Genomic DNA, 21168 nt, shown 5'->3' with positions numbered 1-21168 from the left:
TGATAGAAGCTATCTCAAAGTCAGTCATGATGTTTTGAGGCTGGTTGTTATCCAATAACTCTTTAATTTCTTCATAGCATGCTCTGTATGTTGATTCGGTTTTGTTAGAGAAGAGAACAAATGCTTGAGGAATGCTAAAATTATTTTTTTGAATATGAATGGTGAGTACATACATACATATACCAAGGCTTTTTCCCCCTTACAAGGGAGGTAGCCAAAAAGGAAAAGGCATAAAATCATTCCCACCCATTCCATCCCTGAATACACTCCACACCCCTCCACCCTCCCTCTTATCTTAGCACCTCTTGGATGACGGGTCATCCCTGCACCTTGTCCACTGCCCTGGGTCAGAGGCGGTGTCGCAAGACACAGCACATCCACAGCAAGGCCGCTTCATTAAATCGGCGACCCCCCCCCTCTCTGTCCCCCCATGCATAAAAGGAGAAGACAGGGAGAAATCCCTTCGGGCTGCGTCAAATTTTGCTCACACATACTACCTCACCCCCCATCCCCCCACCCATTCCACCTCATGCATCACAACATCATCCATAGACAACCATTCTCCATTCACCCCTGTCTTCTGTCCTCTCCCGTCCTTCCTCAACAGACATTCCCCTCTTCCCCAAAGCCCCCTTTACCCCATCCATCCACATCATCCTAGGACGTCCCCTCATGTTCACTGATAATATATTTCCGGAGCCACTTTAAATGTGCCATCAATGGGTCAGTTTTGGAACCTTTTTAGATCTTTTATACCCGTTGCAGTCATAAATGTAAGCATGTGATTTTCATCATTCACACGTAAATCATATTGCAGAAACCTTTCTCCAGAGTCGAAAACAGTAAATTCTTGTGGTATGGCATATCCTGTACATGACATCGGAATAGCTGGAAAATTAGCATTATTCTGTCTCCATTTTCAAACATTTCTGCCTATGGTACATACAGAAGGTAACTGTGAAAGTGTAGCTTCATCTAAGGTAGCAGCCGCTTGTGATACTAATACGCAACTTGATTGATGAGATAATGTGGAAGTAGCCTTTAAAGATGCTTGAGCAACTTTAGCTTCAACTACATCCTTTGTCACATAGTGGTTGTACTCATTAACATACTTCAAAATCTCAACATTTTCTAATAATGCTTTTGTGTGAAATCTTGCTTTGCATTTCTTTTACTCTCTTTGAGAACATTCCCAATAAATAACTGTGCCACTATTATTTTCGCTATTGCTATGATTATGATATATGTATTACAGCTCATCCACGAGCATATCACTTCCACATTCACTTTTTATTACACGTGCCATTATGGGTCTTTTCTTATATATCTGCAGAACCTCTCACAGTGTCTTCCTGTCTACCCTGTCATAAGCCTTTTCCAAATCCATAAAAGCCCAAAAAGCATCCTTACCTTTTCCTATAGCTTTCTCACAAAAATCTGATCTACACAACCCCTACCTGTCCTAAATCCACACTGTTCCTCACCAATTACTCCCTGTTCCTCTCTCAATCCTCTCAATCAATACCCTCCCATAAGCCTTCCCAACTACACTTAACAAACTGATCCCTCTGAAACTACTACATTCACACTCGTCCCCTTTTCTCTTGTAAAGTGGAACTATACAGGCACTCCTCCAGTCCTCCGGCACTACCCTCTCTTAAACGAACATTAGATAATCTCACCAGCCAGTCCACCATAACTGTACCTCCTTTTTTTCAGACATTCTGCATGGCATCCAACCAACCCAGATGTCTTATCTGCTCTCATCATCTTAACAGCTGCTTTCACTTCATCTTTCCTTATTTCTCCTCCATTTTCCTCACTCATCACAGTCATTTTCTTAGCACTTCCCACTGCAACTACCTTCCCCTCCCTATCCTCCTTCACATTTATCAACTCCCTAAGATACTCGGCCCACTGTCCTCTCACTGCCTTCTCTTCCATTATCATCTCTCCATCTACACCTTTTACCTTTTCTTCTCTACTTGATTTGCCTTTTCTTCCTCTTTTAATTTCTTTCCAAAAGATTTTTTTATTACTTTCAAAATTTTCTGTCATACTTTTACCCCATTTCACATCTGCTCTCCTCTTTGCCTCCTTTCTCTTATGCTTTACTTCTCTTTTCTTTGTGCCTCTTATACAATGCTCTTGTCCTAATTTGTAACCAATCTGTGAAAGCCTGCTTCTTCTCTTCTACACCCTTCTTTGCTTCCTCATCCCACCACTCACTACCCTTCCTTCTATTTCCTCCCATCCTCCTTGTTCCACACACCATCTTTGCACATCTTATGACTCCCTCCTTGAACCATCCTCATTCCTCCTCCACTCCTAGTTCTACTCTATCCTTTACTCCCTCTCACTCCTCTCTCACTCCTCTCTCAGCTTTTTCTTATACTCCTTCTCCTTTTCTTTCTCATTTAAGCAGTTCACTCTAAGTACCTCCCTACCTTCTGCCCTTTTCCTCTTTCTCCACCTATTCTCCACTCTCAACTTACCTTCCACCAAAAAATGATCTGATATTCCCCCACTCTCTCCCCTTAGAACATGTACATCCTTAACTCTTCCTACTATACTCCTGGTTACCACTATATAGTCCATTAAAGCCCTATGTACCACCCTTCCATCTTCCACCTTCTCCCATGTGTACTTATGCTTGACTTTCTTCCTAAACACTGTACTTGCTATCATCAACTCTCGAGACACATCTCCACCACAAATTCTTCACTACGATTTTTTCCTGGAATTCCACACTTCCCAACCACTCCATCTATTTCTTCATTTCCTACCCTAGACTTAAGGCTTCCCAATACAATTACATTGACATTTCTCCCTAATCCCTCTTACTTACTTCTTACTTCTTACTTCAGCGTCCAGTAGTAGGCTTTATGCCTGTCAGTGGTCCCAGCATGTTCCTCCATCTGCCTCTATCATGGAAGGCCCCTTCCTCCCTCAGAGTTTCGATGTTGGGCAAGTCATGTCTGCTGAGGGCTTCTTCAACATTTTCTTTCCATCTCTTTCTCGGTCTTCCTCTTGGCCTTCTTTCATCTGGCTTCCACTCCCAGCATCCCCTTGCAATTCTTTCTTCATCCATTCTTTCTAAATGTCCTAACCATCTTAACTGGGCAGCATCTATTTTGCTTAGCATGGAACAGACGCCAATGCTTTTCCTTATGTCTTCATTTTTTAATTTATCTCTCCTCGTCTTTCCAACTATGGCTCTTAAGGCTAATGTGAGGCTGAGGGCCTCCCTCTCAATGGTAGAATATCGCCTTTGATACTCTGTAAGAATCTGAGACATAAATGAGATGGGTCTCATGACACCATCCTTTTCCTGAGCAAGCATAGCACCTACAGCTACATGACTGACATCACAAAAAAGATAAAAGGTCTTACTATAATCTGGGGCTATCAAGACAGGACGGCCTGAGAGAAGTTTCTTGCATTCTTCAATGGCTGCATCAGCGCCCTCATCCTACCTGAAATGATTATAAGAGAGCATGCGGGTTAAAGAAGCGGCTACCTCTGCAAGGTTTGGACAATACCTCCGATAGAATCCAAACATGCCAATGAATCTCCTGATGCCTCTCTTCGTCTTTGGGACCTGGAAGTTCATGATGTCTTTTACTCTGGCCTCTAATGTCGTGATGCAATTCTGGCCAACTTGGTGTCCCAGGTAGTCGATAGTACTCTTCCCAAAGGCACTCTTCTTTAGGTTCACAGTGAGATGGGCTTGTGCTAGTCTGTCAAGTAAACTCTTCAACCTGTGCATGTGATCACTCCATGTGTCAGAGAACACTACTATGTCATCTGAGTATGCCCTGACACCTGGCAACCCCTCAACTAGCCAGTGTAGAAGGCACTGAAAGGATGCTCCACTATTTTCCATCCTGAATGGGGTCACTTTATATTGAAAGTGCCCGTATGGGATAACAAAAGCAGATATTTCAGTAGCTCTACTTGTAAGGGGGATCTGATGATATCCCTTCATTAGATCCAATTTGGATAGATATTTTGCAGCAGTGACCTCCTCAATGAGATCATCTATTCTGGGGAGAGGGTAAGGGTCCACTTTTGTGACTGCGCTCACCTTCCTGTAATCAACACACAATCTCCACTCACCTTTAGGTTTAGGCACCAGCACAGCTGGCAAATCCCAAGGACTAGTGCTAGGTTCCACTAACCCTTGCTCCATGAGCTGCCTTACTTCCTCCTCCATGATCCTCTTCTTCTGGGGCGACAATCTGTAGAGTGTCTGCTTCACTGGTTTGGCTCTATCTTCTAGGATGACATCGTGAGATATTGCTTGAGTAACGGTGGGGCATGAGGAAAATATGTGGGCATTCTTGCAGAGGCCCCCATTTATATGTCACGAACTAGGCCCTGTATTTGAGTTGGTACATCAAATCGTAAACCATGACTCGACCAGATCCTGCAATCCAGGTTCTAGAACGTCTATTTAGCCTCTTTTATATCAATTTAACTTCACTGGGGTCAAGAAAATAGTGGAGCACAATCACTTACATACATACATATATATACCAAGGCTTTTTCCCCCTTACTAGGGAGGTAGCCAAAAAGGAAAAGGCATAAAATCATTCCCACCCATTTCATCCCTGAAAACACTCCACACCCCTCCACCCTCCCTCCCACTTAATTTAATATATGAATTGATTACAATTAGCCTTTTCTTACAATTAAGTTGGTGTGAACAGAGTGCAAATGCAGTTATTAGGACTCAAAAGTGCCTGCGCATCTTTTTTTATACTACAACCGTACAACACCAGTGCCATGGCACAGGTGCCAGTGTATGCCAATGTAACCTATCCTATTACTATTTACCCAGCTCCACACAATTTACCTGTATCTTTATTTTTGTGTGAAGAAGGCTTACAATATATTCACTACTACTCATCTAAAACATGTAAGCACTGGGGTCTAGAGGAGAAGGCCCTACTTCAAGTCATCATCTTGATTTACGTGCCCTCTGACCTCTGATGACAGCATTTTGTAGTCCTCCGCTGCCGGCTTCCAAGCCCTCCGCGTCCTTTGTCAGTAACATGTCATGGAACATGACAGTCTTGGTGGGTGTCTTCTGAAGAAGGCAAAAAAGGGTGATCGTCTGGTGGTAGTGTGGGTACCACTGGTGATCTTCTGACAGGCCAGTAGTAGATCTGGCCATTTGTTTGGATGTCCCTGGCACAGTGTTGCCAGGATGCTCTTCTTCGATGCATCCACTCTACCACACCGTTTGCCTGTGGGTGGTATGGGGTGGTGTAGAGTACGGTAATCTGCTACACCTCACACATCTCTAAAGGCTGTGTTGGTGAACTCCATGCCATTGTCCATGATGATGCTCTCTGGGACGCCATAGTCTGCAAAGTACTGGGTCAGGGAGTGCAGTATGTATTTACCTAGTTGTAATGTACGGGAGGGGAGCTATTCTCGTGGTGACCCGTCTTTGTATCTCTCCGCATCAAGTTTTATCTTAAAATCTTGTATAGTGTTAGCACATACTGTTTTGTTGTCTAATTTGTTCCATATATTTATTGCTCTGTGTGGGAAATTGTTCCTTTTCAAGTTTTTTCTATAACTATCCTTTTTCAAGTTTTTTCCGTGTCCTCTTGTTTTACCATTGTCCCACATTAATAGGTCGTTCCTGTCTAAAACTTCCATTCCTTTCATTATTCTGTAGATAGTTAGCAAATCTCCTCTTTCTCTTCTTTGTTCCAGAGTTGGTAGGTTCAATTTGGATAGTCTTTGCTCATATGTTAGTTCGGCGAGTGTCGGTGCTAGTTTTGTTGTCGCTCTTTGTAATCTTTCTAGTTTCTTAATATTCTTTTTGGTACTGGGTGTCCAAAGTGATGCTGCGTACTCAAGTTTTGGTCTTATTAGTGTAGTAAGTATTTTCCTTATCATTTCTTCGTCCATATAGGTAAATGCCACTTTGATTGCTCTCAATAAGTTGTAGGTTTCTCCGAACATCTTGTTTATATGCTTATCTGGTTTCATGTCCTTTCCAATCATCACTCCAAGATCTTTTTCATAGTTTGTTTTATTTATTTTTTCTTCCCCAACTCTGTAATCTTTTGATATTCTATTTTTACTCTTTCCAAATTCCATTATGCTGCATTTCTTAATATTGAATTTTACTTCCCACTTTTGAGTCCAATTCCATATTGTGTCCAGATCTTGTTGCAATGAGTTGCAGTCCTCTTCCGTTTTTACCTTCTTAAGTAATTTTGCATCATCTGCAAAAAAATTTATATAGCACTCCACGCCTTCATTCATGTCATTAATGTATACAGCGAACATGATCGGGGCCAGTACTGATCCTTGTGGGACCCCGCTTTTTACTTCTTCCCAGTTGGAGAATTTTTCTCTAATTACAACTCTCATTTTCCTCCCAATCAGAAAGTCTTTCATCCATTCCAATAATTTTCCTCTGATGCCACCTTTTGACTCTATCTTATTTATTAGTTTCCTATGAGGTACCTTATCGAATGCCTTTTGCAGGTCCAGAAAAGCACAGTCTGCCCATCCATCTCTTTCTTCTATTATGTCTACTAATCTTGAGTAAAAGCAAATCAGATTTGTTGTACAGGATCTCCCTTGTCTAAATCCAAATTGATTTGGGTTCAGTATAGATTTTTCTTCCAGGTCACTCTTTCACAAATTTTTGCTATTGTGCTTGTTAGTGAGACCGGTCTGTAGTTAGATGGATCTTCCTTATCACCTCCCTTATAAATTGGTACAATGTTTGCTTTTTTCCAGTCCAATGGTACTTTTCCTTCTTTAATTGATGATTTAATTATATCATATATGTGTTGTTGGTATTTTGTTCTTAATGGGAAGAATCTAATGAATCTACTGTAGTGATTGATTATGGTCATGATATACCTATAACCCTGTGATCCGGATACCATATCTGTTAAATCTATGCCTATTCTCTCCATTGCTTTTGTAGCAGGAGGAACCTCTTTTTATTGTTGTGACATCCCTTGCATACCCTGGAACCTCTGGCAAGTAATGTATCTCTTTATAAAATTACACACATCTACTTTTAAGTTAGACCAATAGAATAGCTCCTTTGCTTTATTAATGGTCTTTTGTTCAAGATGACCTGTTAACTCATGTGCATGACTTACTACTTTGTGGACCAGATTGTGGGGGATTATAAGCATGTAGTGAAGGCTTCTATCTGATTTCTCCCTAACGTAGTATAAGATGTCATCTATTAAAGCAAACTGATCTAGTGCTGTTTTCTTTAAGTGTCTACTTGGTAATGTACCTCCTTCTACGTAACTTGCTAACTCCTGCCATGTGAAACTCTCCCTCTGTTTTTCCTTGAAAGTCTTTTTATTGTATCCCAACCAAGTGGCTTCCAGTACTCTCATAATTACTGTAACTGATCTTGATAGTTGATTGGCTACAATATTTTCTTTCCCCTTGACGTATTGGATCACATACTGATATTCTCTCATTTTTAAGATTGACCTGTTCATATGGGGTGACTTGGTTTTTCTTTTGAACATGCTGGTTAGGGTTTGGTGATCTGTAATAATGATGAATTTAGTCCTCCATAAGTGATGGGGAAAGTTCCTGCAAGGTAATACTATAACAAGTGCCTCCTTATCTGTTACTGCATATCACGTTTTGCTTGGGCTCAACTTCTTTGAGAAGTATCCTATGGGTTTAATGCCCCCATTTGGTTGCATCTGGCTCAGTACAGCTCCTGTGTGTTTGTTACTGGCATCAGTAGTTAATACGAATGGTTGGTCATTCCGTACCTTTGCTAATATTGGTGCACAAGTTAGTTTCTCCTGCATGTGTTCAAATGCTTCCTGGCAATTACCAATCCATACATATGTAGTATCTGACTTTGTGAGATTAGTGAGTAGTATCGTGATCGTAGCAAAATCTGGTACAGTATATACTTCCTGTAAAAGCCACACATCCCCAGGAATATTCGTACTTTCCTTACATTCTTTGGTGATTTCAACTTAAGATTGCATCTACATTCTTTGCCAATGGTCTACTATCTTTTGCCGAGATTGTATGTCCCAGGAATGTGATCTCTTTTAATCCTAAAAGACATTTACTTAAGTTCAACTTGACTCCATTTTGTTCTAGTCATTTCACTAGCTCTGCAAAAGTGGGTGCCCATAGAATGAGGTTGTCCAGATAATTCATGACCCATCCTTTCTGCAGTAAGGGTTTTAACACATCTGTCATGTGCCTTAAAAATATGGCTGGGGGTGTGCCAGTTCCATTTTTTTTTTTGCTGATATTGATGCCAATGCCGATTCCTATTCACGCTTAGTTAACGATACCGATGCCAATGCTGATTCCACTATAATTATGGTATATAAGTTTTTAATATAAAGTAATTAAACTGACTTTCACTTGCTTTATAATCTATATAGATTATACACACCAGTTGTTGAGCTGTTGGATGCTAATGATTGAATAAATTTAATGAAATGCTTATTGATAGACCACTTTATGATTGATATATATATATTAATGTTTGGAACCTATTTCTTGACATGAATTTCCTGAATGTTGGTGTACCCAGCAACAGTTCTTTTTTCCAATAGTCGCTGATGACATGTTTCTTTGTGTGTGGCATCAGAATAGCTAGAGCAAAGAACACAGAGAGTTCCCTGACCGTTGTGTCTTTCCATATCCTGAGGTGGTTGTGTGCATTACTTTCTTCTTCTGAATTGTCACTCTCCTATGTTATGGGATAATTATGTTGTAGATTCTCCTGCACTATTTTGTCCATTCACTTTTCTTTTTAGGAATATGCCCCGTGGGGCTACAGGGAGAAGGATGCCTAGTCCCTCTCCCCGTCCCTTTCTTCTCGCCTCTTACGATCCAAGTGGGAAACTTGGTGGCAGTATTCTTTTCCCCCACCACAGGGAATTCCCCCATCACAGAAAGAGAATACTCAGAGAAATGGTACAGGACAGCAACAAGGGGTTGGGGGACAGCATAACGGAGGGACAGTCGTAGTATAAAAGTGTCATCATTTCTCTATGAACAGAATTTCTTCTATCATAGACAAAATGATGTGTGGCTCTGGTCCGTAGGGGCGCCCCATATAGACCCTAAAGTATCGACTGCATGCTACTTTGCCACAATAACAAGCCAATTAAATAAAGCGGCCTTGCTGTGGATGTGCTGTGTCTTGCGACACTGCTTCTGACCCAGGGCGGTGGGCAGGGTGCAGGGATGACCCGTCATCCAGGAGGTGCTCAGATGAGAGGGAGGGTGGGAGGGGTGTGGAGTGTATTTAGGGATGAAATGAGTGGGAGTGTTTTTATGCCTTTCCCTTTTTGGCTACCTCCCTTGTAAGGGGGAAAAAGCCTTGGTATATGTATGTATGTATTTTGTCCATTACTTCATTGTCAAAGAAGGCTTCAAAATATTTTGCTTCCATTCCATCAGGCCCAACAGGAAAAACTGAAGTCATGCCTGACGAGCTAGACTCAAAATTATGAATGTGAGGGTCAAAATCATGACCATCACTCCATGAAATAAAACCCACATTGTCGCAGGGGTTCATGTCAGTTGGAGTGATGGTCGATGCAACTCCTTCATCCTCACTCGAATTCCATTCATACTCTCTCCCTGATGCACCAGGGCATCTATGTCACTGCTGTCCTCTGCTTGATGATTGTGATTCATGTCATCATATGATCCAGAATTGCCATCGGATCTTGTTGATGATAGCAAAGTTTGATCACTTTGTCACTTTTGGCCAATGCTGATTTGGGTCCAAGTATCCGACATTACCACTAATTATGTGTGACCTAATGCAAAAAGAATACATAAGAAAGCAATAATACCATAATACCATGATAATAACCATAATGATAATAATGATTATAGTGATAATAGTACTGCCGAAAACAATGATGGATGACAATAATAGTGACTGTAATGATATTGATACTGATAACAATGATAATGATGATGGTAAGGATAGTGGTAATGATGATACTGATGATGATGAATGAAATAGCAACTTTAGTAGGCCAGTTGGCAAGAGAGGCTCTCGGTGACAAACCGATCTTATAACTACGACAACATGCAAATCGTGAAAATCAGAAAGATTCATAAAACAAAACACGTGCTCCCAGACAACCATGCCAACAAAAGTGTTCTACCTCACACGAGAAATATTAGCACGATATATATTTCAGGTTTGTTGCTGAAAGCCAACCACGCTCGCCTCAAGTCCACATGAATCTGTAGGCAGCATAACATCATAACATAATTTTCAACAGGGCTCAGTTCTATCCCCCACATTATTTAATCTATACATGCATGACTTGCCCACACCAGACACCTCAGAAATACAAATCTCTTCCTACGCAGATGACAACAATCACATGCACACATCGTAACACAGACAAAGCTGCAGAAATAATCCAGCCTTACCTTGACACACTCAACACATGGTTCATCACAAACAGACTCAAAATAGCTCCAACCAAATCTACAGCAACACTTCTCACCAACTGGACAAAAGAACACAAATACATACCTCATCTCTACATCAACAACACTCTAATACCACACACAAACACACCGAAAATTCTTGGTGTAACATACGATACATCCATGTCTTTCAAACAACACCTCACAAACATAAAAAACAAATGCACACCTAGACTTAACGCACTTAAGTCAATCACTGGAACAACATTTGGACAAAACAAAGAAACTAATATAACAATATACAAACAATGCATACGCTCAGTGATGAATTATGCGAGTCCTGCATGGGCTCCTAATCTCAGTGAGACACACCACAACACCCTTCAAATCATACAAAACAAAGCCCTAAAAACAATTACAGGCTGCACAAATACAACACCTACAGACCATTTACACCATGAAACAAAAGTCCTCAAAGTCAAGGACCACCTCGACATGAGAGGCACACAAACACTTGCTGCAGCCACCACAAACACATCACACCCGCTACACTACATAGCAGAACACCCACACACACCAAGAAACATTAAAACTACACCCAAAGACCTTTATTACGCACAGATACTCTCTTCTCTTCCTCCACAACCACCAAATACCAGCCTCCGGAAACATATTCATAATCATATCACTCACCGCTCCATTAACACACTGAAAGACAACACACTGCTGCATGCCAGACCCCCTGATATCCACCCTTCTGAATCCTCTCTCCCACGAAAGGACAGAGTCCACTTGGCCAGACTGCGATGCGGTCACCACCCAGCACTTCTAAGCTACCAGAAGAGGCTGGACGACCGTGTTGTGAACAGCTGCCCAGGATGTAACACTTCACCCCATACCATACAACACATAATGGAAGACTGCATTATACACAATCATGCACGCAAACAACACAACATACACTCTATAAAGGATTTGTGGGAAAACCCAGTTTCGGCTGTGGCCTTCCTTGGGGAGACGGGACTGCTCGGACAGACAGTCTAGGGAACGACAACAACAACAACAGGGTGGACAGACCGAGTTCATACACACTTTGCAAAGTACTATATAAATAATTTCAAACATACCTTTCACCAAGTATTTCTATTAATGTACCACGAGATGATAATAGTATATTGTACATTAGGCATGCTAGGAAAATATGGGGAAAGGGAAAAACTGCAACCCTTACATTATAAAGGGAGATTTTTTTTATTATGTGTATAATATTTTCATGCCTGACTTCATTGCTTGTGTTTCAGTATTATTCTGTACTGTCAATGCATATTTCTAATCTTGCCATATAACCTTACTAAACAAGAAACTGTTTTTGATAACAAAATATGAGCCGTTGCTCATTAGTGTAGACTAACAAATCTAAGCAATAATTTAGCTAAGCTTCAAGAAAAAATAATAAAACTAATTACGTCACATCCAATGTATATGGCTTTAACTATAAAAACTTGCCTAAAAGATAAATGAACTGGTGGCTACTTTTCTCAGCTAATCAGAACATACGAATGTGTATGTTCTTCACAGTAACTGATATACTCCCCTCTTGACAATTGAAGCTCTAATGATTCTTTTAGGGTGGTCGTAGTCAATCAGATGATTGATGGGTGAGTTGCCAAGTATTAAGATAATGTGAGTGTAATAACACATTTGCCGTCGGCAGTGTATATCTGTCACATCCATCCACGGCAATTGCCGTGGACGGCAGTGTAAGGGTTAATACTAGACAAAGTGATGAGCCAATAGATGGAGTAGTAGGGAGTTATGGCATGGTGGGAAGCATAACGGTGCGATATTAGAGATGTGCACAGGAAAGGAAATGATAGCAAACACAATGTTTGAGAAGAGAGATGAGCATAATTATACGTAGGCCAAGGTGGTGTATAAGAAAGCAGTTGAGAGGATGTTAATGGACTATGTGGTGTTATCCAAAAGGTAGATAGGAAGGGATCTGGATATAAATATATTCAGGGGATTGAGGTGTGGATTGTTAGATCATTGTCTGGTAGAGGAGAAATTGAGAGTAGAGGTTAAATGGAGGGGAAAGGAAAGTGTTAGAGGTAAAAAAGTGTGGTAGGGGACAGGGATGACCCTCAATGAGGTTCTAAAATTGGAGAAGCAATGAATGAACTTTGGATAGGTGTAGGGTGGGTGTATGCTTTGACTGCATCAACTCCCTTTAGGAGGGGGAGAAGGCCTTTTGGTATATGCAGTATGTACCAAATTTAGATACAGATATACCAATGGCTATTTCCCCCTTACAAGGGAGGTAGCCAAAAAACAAAGGCATAAAATCCACTCCCACCCATTCCATCCCCACATACTCCACTCCCATTCACCCCCCTCCCTCCCTCTTATCTTGGCTCCTCCTGGATGACAGGTCATCCCTGCATCTCACCCACTGCCCTGGGTCAGAGGCAATGTAGCAAGACACAGCACATCCACAGCAAGGCCGCTTCATTTAATTGGCGACCCCCCTCTCTGTCCCCTCATGCAGAAAAAGAGAAGACAGGGAGAAATCCCTTCAGGCTGCATCAAAATATTATTCAGACATACTCCCTCCTCCATCCCCCACCCACTCCCTTCCATGCATCACAGCATCATCCATACACAACAATTCTCCACTCACTCCTATCAATATTGTGTTAAGAGCTCTTGAACAGTAAATGTGTATAATAAATGAACCAGAATTCATCAGAAGAGTCTCATCTACTTGTGCCAGGTTCTTTCATGCAAAACAAATTACCTGTAAGAATTGATCAATATGTTTTGTACTTGGAATCAGATAATGCAATCCAAGGTAAAGAATTTTATATATTTTTTTAACATTACAGGCCATGTGCAGCTACTTGAATACTTCATTAGGGCTCCACAGTGCTCTGCAGGCAGCAGGGGTAGGAGATGAAAATGCCTCTATTCTCACATCCACACTTGCTTGGATACAGAAGGATGGTGCTTCCATGCTGGCTTCCATTGCATTTGCATATTTTCATGGGTATGGCATATGGGATGAATTTTGATGAAAAATAGTGTGACTATTAGAATATTTAAGAACATAGTTCAGGAATGGTGGTGAAGACATTGGAAAAGGAATTAAGTAAGGATGAGGATGAGTGATGAGGAGCAAACAAAGATTCTCAACTTTCTTCCTTATTTGGTATGATTTTCTTTTACTAAAGGCCCACTCCCAATTATAAGGGGATGGGTGTCAAATCACATGTCTACTTCATACACATAATGATCCATTCAGTGTTCCTCCCATTTCAACACATCATGGATGAATGTTTCCTCTTGTCCATCACACTCCTTGGTTCAAAGACAGTGCAGCAAGACACAGCAGTTCTGTGCAGGACCCATGTGTGAAGCTAGCCCTCCATTGCTTCAATATATGGTGACCCCATCCTCATCCTCTCAAAACATTTTACAGAACAGATGAGAAGAATGTCCTTTTGTGCCATACAGCCCATTCCCTCTTTTTTTTTTTTTTTTTTCCTCTCCTGCCTTACAGACATGCCCCACTCCCTGCCACTTGTGAAGTTTGAATAATATATTTGGGGATTGGGGTATGGCCTCCTCCTCCTCCTCCTCCTCCTCCTCCTCCTCCTCCTCCTCCTCCTCCTCCTCCTCCTCCTCCTACTCCTCCTCCTCCTCCTACTCCTCCTTCTCCTCCTCCTCCTCCTCCTCCTCCTCCTCCTCCTCCTCCTCCTCCTCCTTCTCCTTCTCCTTCTTCTCCTTCTCCTCCTTCTCCTCCTTCTCCTTCTTCTCCTTCTCCTCCTTCTCCTCCTTCTCCTCCTTCTTCTCCTTCTTCTCCTTCTCCTCCTTCCCCTCCTCCTTCTCCTCCTTCCCCTCCTCCTTCTCCTCCTTCTTCTCCTTCTCCTTCTCCTTCTCCTTCTCCTTCTCCTCCTTCTTCTCCTTCTCCTTCTCCTCCTTCCCCTCCTCCTCCTCCTCCTCCTCCTCCTCCTCCTCCTCCTCCTCCTCCTCCTCCTCCTCCTCCTCCTCCTCCTCCTCCTCCTCCTCCTCCTCCTCCTCCTCCTCCTTTTCCTCTCCCTCTCCTGAATATCAGTCTAGAATCACCTATGAAATCAACTGATTCCACTAAGAACTGTTTGGGATTAGTGGGTTGCATGGGAGCTTGGTCAGATAAACTATGAGAAATGGTGCCAGCATACAAGTAAAAGGAACCCCCCTTCCCCCCTGAACATATGCTTCCCATTGGTAATGATGATGACATTCTCCAAGCTGTAGCTTATATAATTTTAGAAGAAAAAATTGGTATATTAAAAAAAATCATGTGTATTCTGTTTCTCAGATTATTCAAAACCTTTTAGGCCTTTGACAAAAATAGGCTCATGATCCCAGGGCCTGTATCACACCCACAATTTTCTCTGCTTCCCTGTTTATTATTTCTCTTTTTATCAAACATAATATACAAGTTTGTTTTTCAAAACCATTCAAGCATTAAACAAGTGATTTTACTTATGTAAGCAAATTAGTGGAATTAAGGCATTGAGCATAAGAGTAATGCAGCAAACTTTCATTTTCTAGATTATATCTCTGTGGAAAATAAGACTTTATGATATCTGGTTTTCTTTTATGCAGCTATTCTCAAGAGCAGCACTCAGGTAAAATAAGTTGCTGTATTAGCATTTATTTTGTTGCTGCATTACAATAACTTGTGCTCATAAACATGAATAGTTTATTGTTACTATAATCATGAAGATATGAACTTCAAAATATAAGCAATATTGATTTATCAACCAATGTGGAGTCAAATACATTATGCTTTTCTCATATTTGCAGTTCATACCTGGACAGTAATAGTAAACAGTGGCGCCTCTTTGCAGATGTTGCAAATGATTTTGGTTTTGTGCTGCAAATTTTAAGTCCTATGTTGCCATTGCCATTAAGCATCACCATGTGCCTTATTGGTATTACATTTTCACTGGTTGGCACTGCAGGTGTAGCTACTCGAATGGCTCTTGTCTCACACCAGGTATGATATAGTTGTTTTGTCATTGAATTTATTTCTATTTAATTGCTTTATCCGAAGGGATTTCTCCCCGTCTTCTCCTTTATGCATGGGGGGGCGGAGAGGGGGGGTCGCCGATTTAATGAAGCGGCCTTGCTGTGGATGTGCTGTGTCTTGCGACACTGCTTGTGACCCAGGGCAGTGGACAAGGTGCAGGGATGACCCGTCATCCAGGAGGTGCTAAGATGAGAGGGAGGGTGGAAGGGTGTGGAGTGTATTCAGGGATGTAATGGGTGGGAATGATTTTATGCCTTTTCCTTTTTGGCTACCTCCCTTGTAAGGGGGAAAAAGCCTTGGTATATGTATGTATGTATGTAATTACTTTATGGATTTTGTTGGTATATTGTTAAATAATCTCTTGTCATAGATATAGTCAATAAGAATAGATATATCATAATTGTTGTCTGGCTGAAAGACTTGGTTATTTCATGGAAGGTATGCCAGGAACATGATATGAAAAATGCCAGATAAATTACTTCCATGACTCAAATGTGACTGATTGGTGAGGGTGTGTTTAAGTTAGGTCTCTGCAAGAGGAATGACTTGTGTCCAGTGAAAATAAAGTTTATGTCATAGGTCAACAAATGAATTAATCATCAAGTCTTGGAAGTTAGCAGAAAAATATATGTTTAAAATTTTTTGGGTCAGGAAAGATGTATTTACCTAGTTGTATTTAATGGGAAGGGGAGCTATGCTCGTGGTGACTTGTCTTAGTATCTTGCAACATTTAGTTTGTTCTTAAGTTCTTGTATGGTGTTTGTACACACTTGTTTTTTCCAATTTGTTCTAGATATCCACCACTCTGTGTGGAAAGATTTTTTTTTTTTTAGATCTCTTCTATAACTCCTTTTTGAGTTTCTTTTCATGTCCCCTTGTTTTTTTTCTATCCCACATTAATAGGTCTTCTCTGTCAAGGACTTCCATGCCTTTCATGATTCTGTAAATGGCCAATAGATTGCCTCTTTCTCTTCTTTGTTCCAGGGTTGGTAGTTCCAGTTTGGACAGTCTTTGCTCGTATGTCAATTTTGAAAGTGTTGGGGCCATCTTTGTCATTGCTCTTTGGATTCTTTCTATTTTCCTCATATTCTTTTTTGAAGTTGGTATCCATAGTGTTGCTGCATACTCCAATCTTGATGTTATCAGTGTGAGTAGTATTTTCTTTATCATTACCTCATCCAAGTAATTAACCCCTTCCATACGGTGCCGCATACGTAGGCGGCATGAGGAGCAAGTGGATACGCGAGGCTGCCATATCGGTGTCTTGATTATATTTATTGTAGTTGCCCCTGCGTAATGACATACTCTCTAAACTGTCTTCATCACATTTTCTATGGTTATCAAAATTCACGGGTGAAAGAGAGAACGATCGATATAAGCGGTGACTATATTTTATGATGCGAGTATTATTACGACACATCGTACGTCTGGCAGCTAATGCTGCCTGCGAGATTTTGGCCCGTACTGAAGAGGTTAAAAGCCACCTTTATTGATCTTTGTAAATTGTAGGTTTCTCTAACTATTTTGTTTATCTGCTTGTCTGGGGACATGTCTTTGGTGATGATTACTCTTAGGTCCTTTTCGGAACCAACTTTCTTTACTTCCTTTGCCTCCTGATATTCTTTTTTTACTTTTTCCAAATTTCATTATACTACATTTCTTAATGTTGAAGTCAACTGCCCAAATCTGATTCCATTCCCAGACCTTGTCCAGATCTCTGTAGTGATTCACAATCTTATTCCATACTTACTTTCTTTAGGAGTTTTGTGTCGTCTGCAAAGAAGTTAATTTAACATTCTACACCTTCATCCATGTCATTTACATAAGCAAACATTATCTGAGCCAGTACTGAACCCTGTGGGACTCCACATATCATTTCTTCCCAAGTAGAGTTTTTATCTCTAAGTACCACTCTCATTTTTCTCCCATGTAAGAAATCTTCCATCCATTTTAATAGTTTTCCATGTATACTTCCTGTTGTTTTGAGTTTTCTTAATATTTTCTGTGGTACTTTATCAAATGAAAAGATGTTTTGGAAAGAAATTAAGAGAGGAAGAGGAGGCGAATCAAGTAGAGAAGAAAAGGTAAAAGGTGCAGATGGAGAGATGATAATGGAAGAGAAGGCAGTAAGGGGAAGATGGGCAGAATATTTTAGGGAGTTGCTAAATGTGAAGGAGGATAGGGAGGGAAAGGTAGTTGCAGTGGGAAATGCTAAGAAAATGAGAGTGATGAATGAGGAAAATGGAGGAGAAATAAGGAAGGATGAAGTGAAGGCAGTTGTTAAGATGATGAAAGCAGGTAAGACACCTGGTTGGAATGGATGCCATGCAGAATATCTAAAAAAAGGGAGGTACAGTGATGGTGGACTGGCTGGTGAGGTTATTTAATGTTTGTTGGAGAGAGGGTAGAATGCCGGAAGACTGGAGGAGTGCCTGTATAGTTCCACTTCACAAGGGAAAAGGGGACAAGTGTGAATGTAGTAGTTTCAGAGGGATTAGCTTGTTAACCTCTTCCATATGGTGCCGCCTACGTAGGCGGCATGAGGAGCAAGTGGATACGCAAGGCTGCCATATCGGCGTCTTGATTATATTTATTGTAGTTGTCCCTGCGTAACTGACATACTCTCTAAACTGGCTTCATCACATTTTCTATGGTTATCAAAATTCACGGGTGAAAGAGAGAACGATCGATATAAGCGGTGACTATTTTTTATGATGCGAGTATTATGACGCAACATCGTACGTCTGGCAGCTAATGCTGCCCGTGAGATTTTGGCCCGGAGTGAAGTGGTTAAGTGTAGTTGGGAAGGCTTATGGGAGGATCTTGATTGAGAGGATTAGGAGAGGAACAGAGGGAGTAATTGGTGAGGAACAGTGTGGATTTAGGACAGAGGTTGTGTAGATCAGATCTTTGTGGTAAGACAAATATGTGAGAAAGCTATAGGAAAGGGGAAGGATGTTTTTTGGGCCTTTATGGACCTGGAAAAGGCTTATGACAGGGTAGACAGAAAGGCACTGTGGGAGGTTTTGCGGATATACGGGATAGGAGGAAAGCTTCTAGGAGCTGTCAAGAGTTTTTATGAGAGTAGTAGAGCTTGAGTGTCAGGATTAGAAATGAAGAGAGTGAGTGGTTCCAGGTAAAGGTGGGACTTCGTCAAGGATGCTTTATGTCGCCCTGGCTGTTCAACTTATACATGGATGGGGTAGTGCGAGAGGTAAATGCAAGGGTAGTGGGTCAGGGATTGGAGATGGTTAAAGAAAATGGAGAAAAGTGGGAGGTGAGCCAATCTGTTGTTTGTGGACGACACTGCGCTTGTGACAGGATCGGAGGAGGGACTGAGGAAGTTGGTGGCAGAGTTTGGGAGAGTATGTGATAGAAGAAAGCTAAAGATAAATGTGGGTAAAAGTAAGGTGATGAGATGTACAAGGGGTGTGGTAGTAGACTGGAAGTGAGCATTAAGGGAGAGCGACTGGAGGAAGTGGATAGTTTTAGATACTTGGGTGCAAATGTGACAGGAAAAGGTGGAGTGAAGGTGGAGGTAGAATGTAGATTGAGAGAAGCGAGTAAATGCCTTGGTGGATTAAAGAGTGTAATGAGAAATAGACATTTGGGAATGGATGCTAAGAGGAGACTGTATGAAGGAGTGATTGTGCCAACAGCACTGTATGGGGCAGAAACATGGAACATATGAGAGGAAGAGAGAAGGAGTTTGAATGCGTTTGAGATGAGGTGTCTGAGAAGTATGATGTGGGTAAAAGTAAGGTGATGAGATGTACAAGGGGTGAAAGTGGCAGTAGACTGGAAGTGAGAATTAAGGGAGAGTGACTGGAGGAAGAGGATAGTTTTAGATACTTAGGTGCAAATGTGGCAGGAAAAGGTGGAGTGAAGGTGGAGGTAGAATGTAGATTGAGAGAAGCGAGTAAATGCCTTGGTGGATTAAAAAGTGTAATGAGGAATAAACATTTGGGAATGGATGCTAAGAGGAGACTGTATGAAGGAGTGATTGTGCCAACAGCACTGTATGGGGCAGAAACATGGAACATAAGAGAGGAAGAGAGAAGGAGTTTGAATGTGTTTGAGATGAGGTGTCTGAGAAGTATGATGGGGGTTACTAGGCTAGATAGAGTGAGAAATGAGGAGGTGAGGAGGAGAACAGGGGTGGAAAGGGAGCTGGGAGATAGGGTTGATGAAAGAATATTAGGATGGTTTGGACACATGGAAAGAATGAGTGAAGAAAGACTAGTAAAAGAGGTATGGAAGGGAGATGTGGAGGGAGTGAACATGAGGGGACGTCTTAGGATGAGGTGGATGGATTGGGTGAAGGGGGCTTTGGGGAAGAGGGGAATGTCTGTTGAAGAAGGACGGGAGAGGACAGAAGACAGGGGTGAATGGAGAATGGTTGTATATGGATGATGTTGTGATGCATGAGGTGGAATGGGTGGGGGGGGATGGACTAGTAATTGGTTGAAAGGTCGAAAACAGAGAGTTGTTTTAAATGGAAAATCTTCTGGATGGAAAAATGTTGCAAGTGGAGTTCCTCAGGGTTCCGTTCTTGGGCCACTTCTATTCATAGTATATATAAATGATATAGACAATGGACTAAAATCTACTGTTTCCAAATTTGCTGATGATACAAAACTGTGCGGAGTGGCAAATGATCACTCAAACCAATTAGATATTCAAGAAGATTTAGATCAATTACAGCAATGGTCTGAAAAGTGGCTAATGAAATTTAACACAAGTAAATGCAAGGTAATCCACATAGGTAAAAATAACAGTAAGTACGATTACAAGTTATTTGGAAATTCGTTAACAAAAGTGGATAGTGAAAAAGATCTCGGCGTAATTATCAGTAACGACCTCAAATCATCCAAGCAGTGTATTTCAGCCTCTGAGAAAGCAAATAAGATTCTGGGATTGATTGCGCGATCTTTTGATTTCAAAAGTCCATCACTCATTAACAAGCTATATAAATCGTTAGTTCGTCCACATTTGGAATATGCTGTTTCCGTATGGTCACCGAATCTCATTAAAGACATTGACAGACTGGAAAAAGTACAACGGCGAGCCACAAAACTGATTCCAAATATCAAAAATAAATCATACGAAAATCGACTTAAGCACATGAATCTGTTTTCCCTAAAAAAGCGTAGACTCAGAGGTGACTTGATACAGGTCTTTAAGATTTTAAAAGGGAATTGACAACATCAAAAGTGACCAAATTTTCACATTGAATGAGAATCAGACAAGAAACAATGGTCTCAAACTGTCCGGAAATAGATTCAATTTGGAAGTAGGTAGAAACAACTTTGCCAACCGTGTAGTTAATGAATGGAATAAACTTCCTGCACAGGTAGTGCAATGTAGTTCAGTTCGAAGCTTTAAGAATCATTTAGATAAATACCTAAGTAAGATGCTGTAATGATTATAATTTATGTTATATTATTTGTTTTTGTTTTGTTAAAATTTGTCTGTGATTTTCATTTATTATTAGTTATATGTCAATTTATAATCATTTACTATTTACCTTTTTGTTTGTTATTCAACTATACCTATGCATTTATTTATGTATTTTATTTGTTATTTTTACATTATTATAGTTTTAATTTATTATTATGATTTTTTTTTCTTTTTTTTTTTGCATC

General features: G+C 40.9%; 1 protein-coding gene across 4 annotated transcripts in view; it reads left to right on the top strand.

The window, feature by feature from the left end:
• The window catches only part of LOC143033477 (RUS family member 1-like), an 85036-nt gene that overhangs the window by 11131 nt on the left and 52737 nt on the right, over positions 1–21168 (top strand). For all 4 annotated transcript variants that reach the window (XM_076198964.1, XM_076198961.1, XM_076198962.1 and 1 more), the window contains 2 exons: positions 13332–13492; positions 15298–15490. In XM_076198964.1, coding sequence (XP_076055079.1) covers positions 13335–13492; positions 15298–15490 — 351 coding nt within the window. In that variant the 5' untranslated portion in view covers positions 13332–13334. The remainder of the gene's footprint in view (positions 1–13331; positions 13493–15297; positions 15491–21168) is intronic.

The sequence above is a fragment of the Oratosquilla oratoria genome, chromosome 15 (assembly GCF_046742065.1).
Source record: "Oratosquilla oratoria isolate Oo_2021 chromosome 15, ASM4674206v1, whole genome shotgun sequence".
Taxonomy (NCBI): Eukaryota; Metazoa; Arthropoda; class Malacostraca; order Stomatopoda; family Squillidae; genus Oratosquilla; species Oratosquilla oratoria.
Note: the sequence above shows the minus strand (reverse complement) of the source record. Positions and strands in the feature narration are given on the sequence as shown.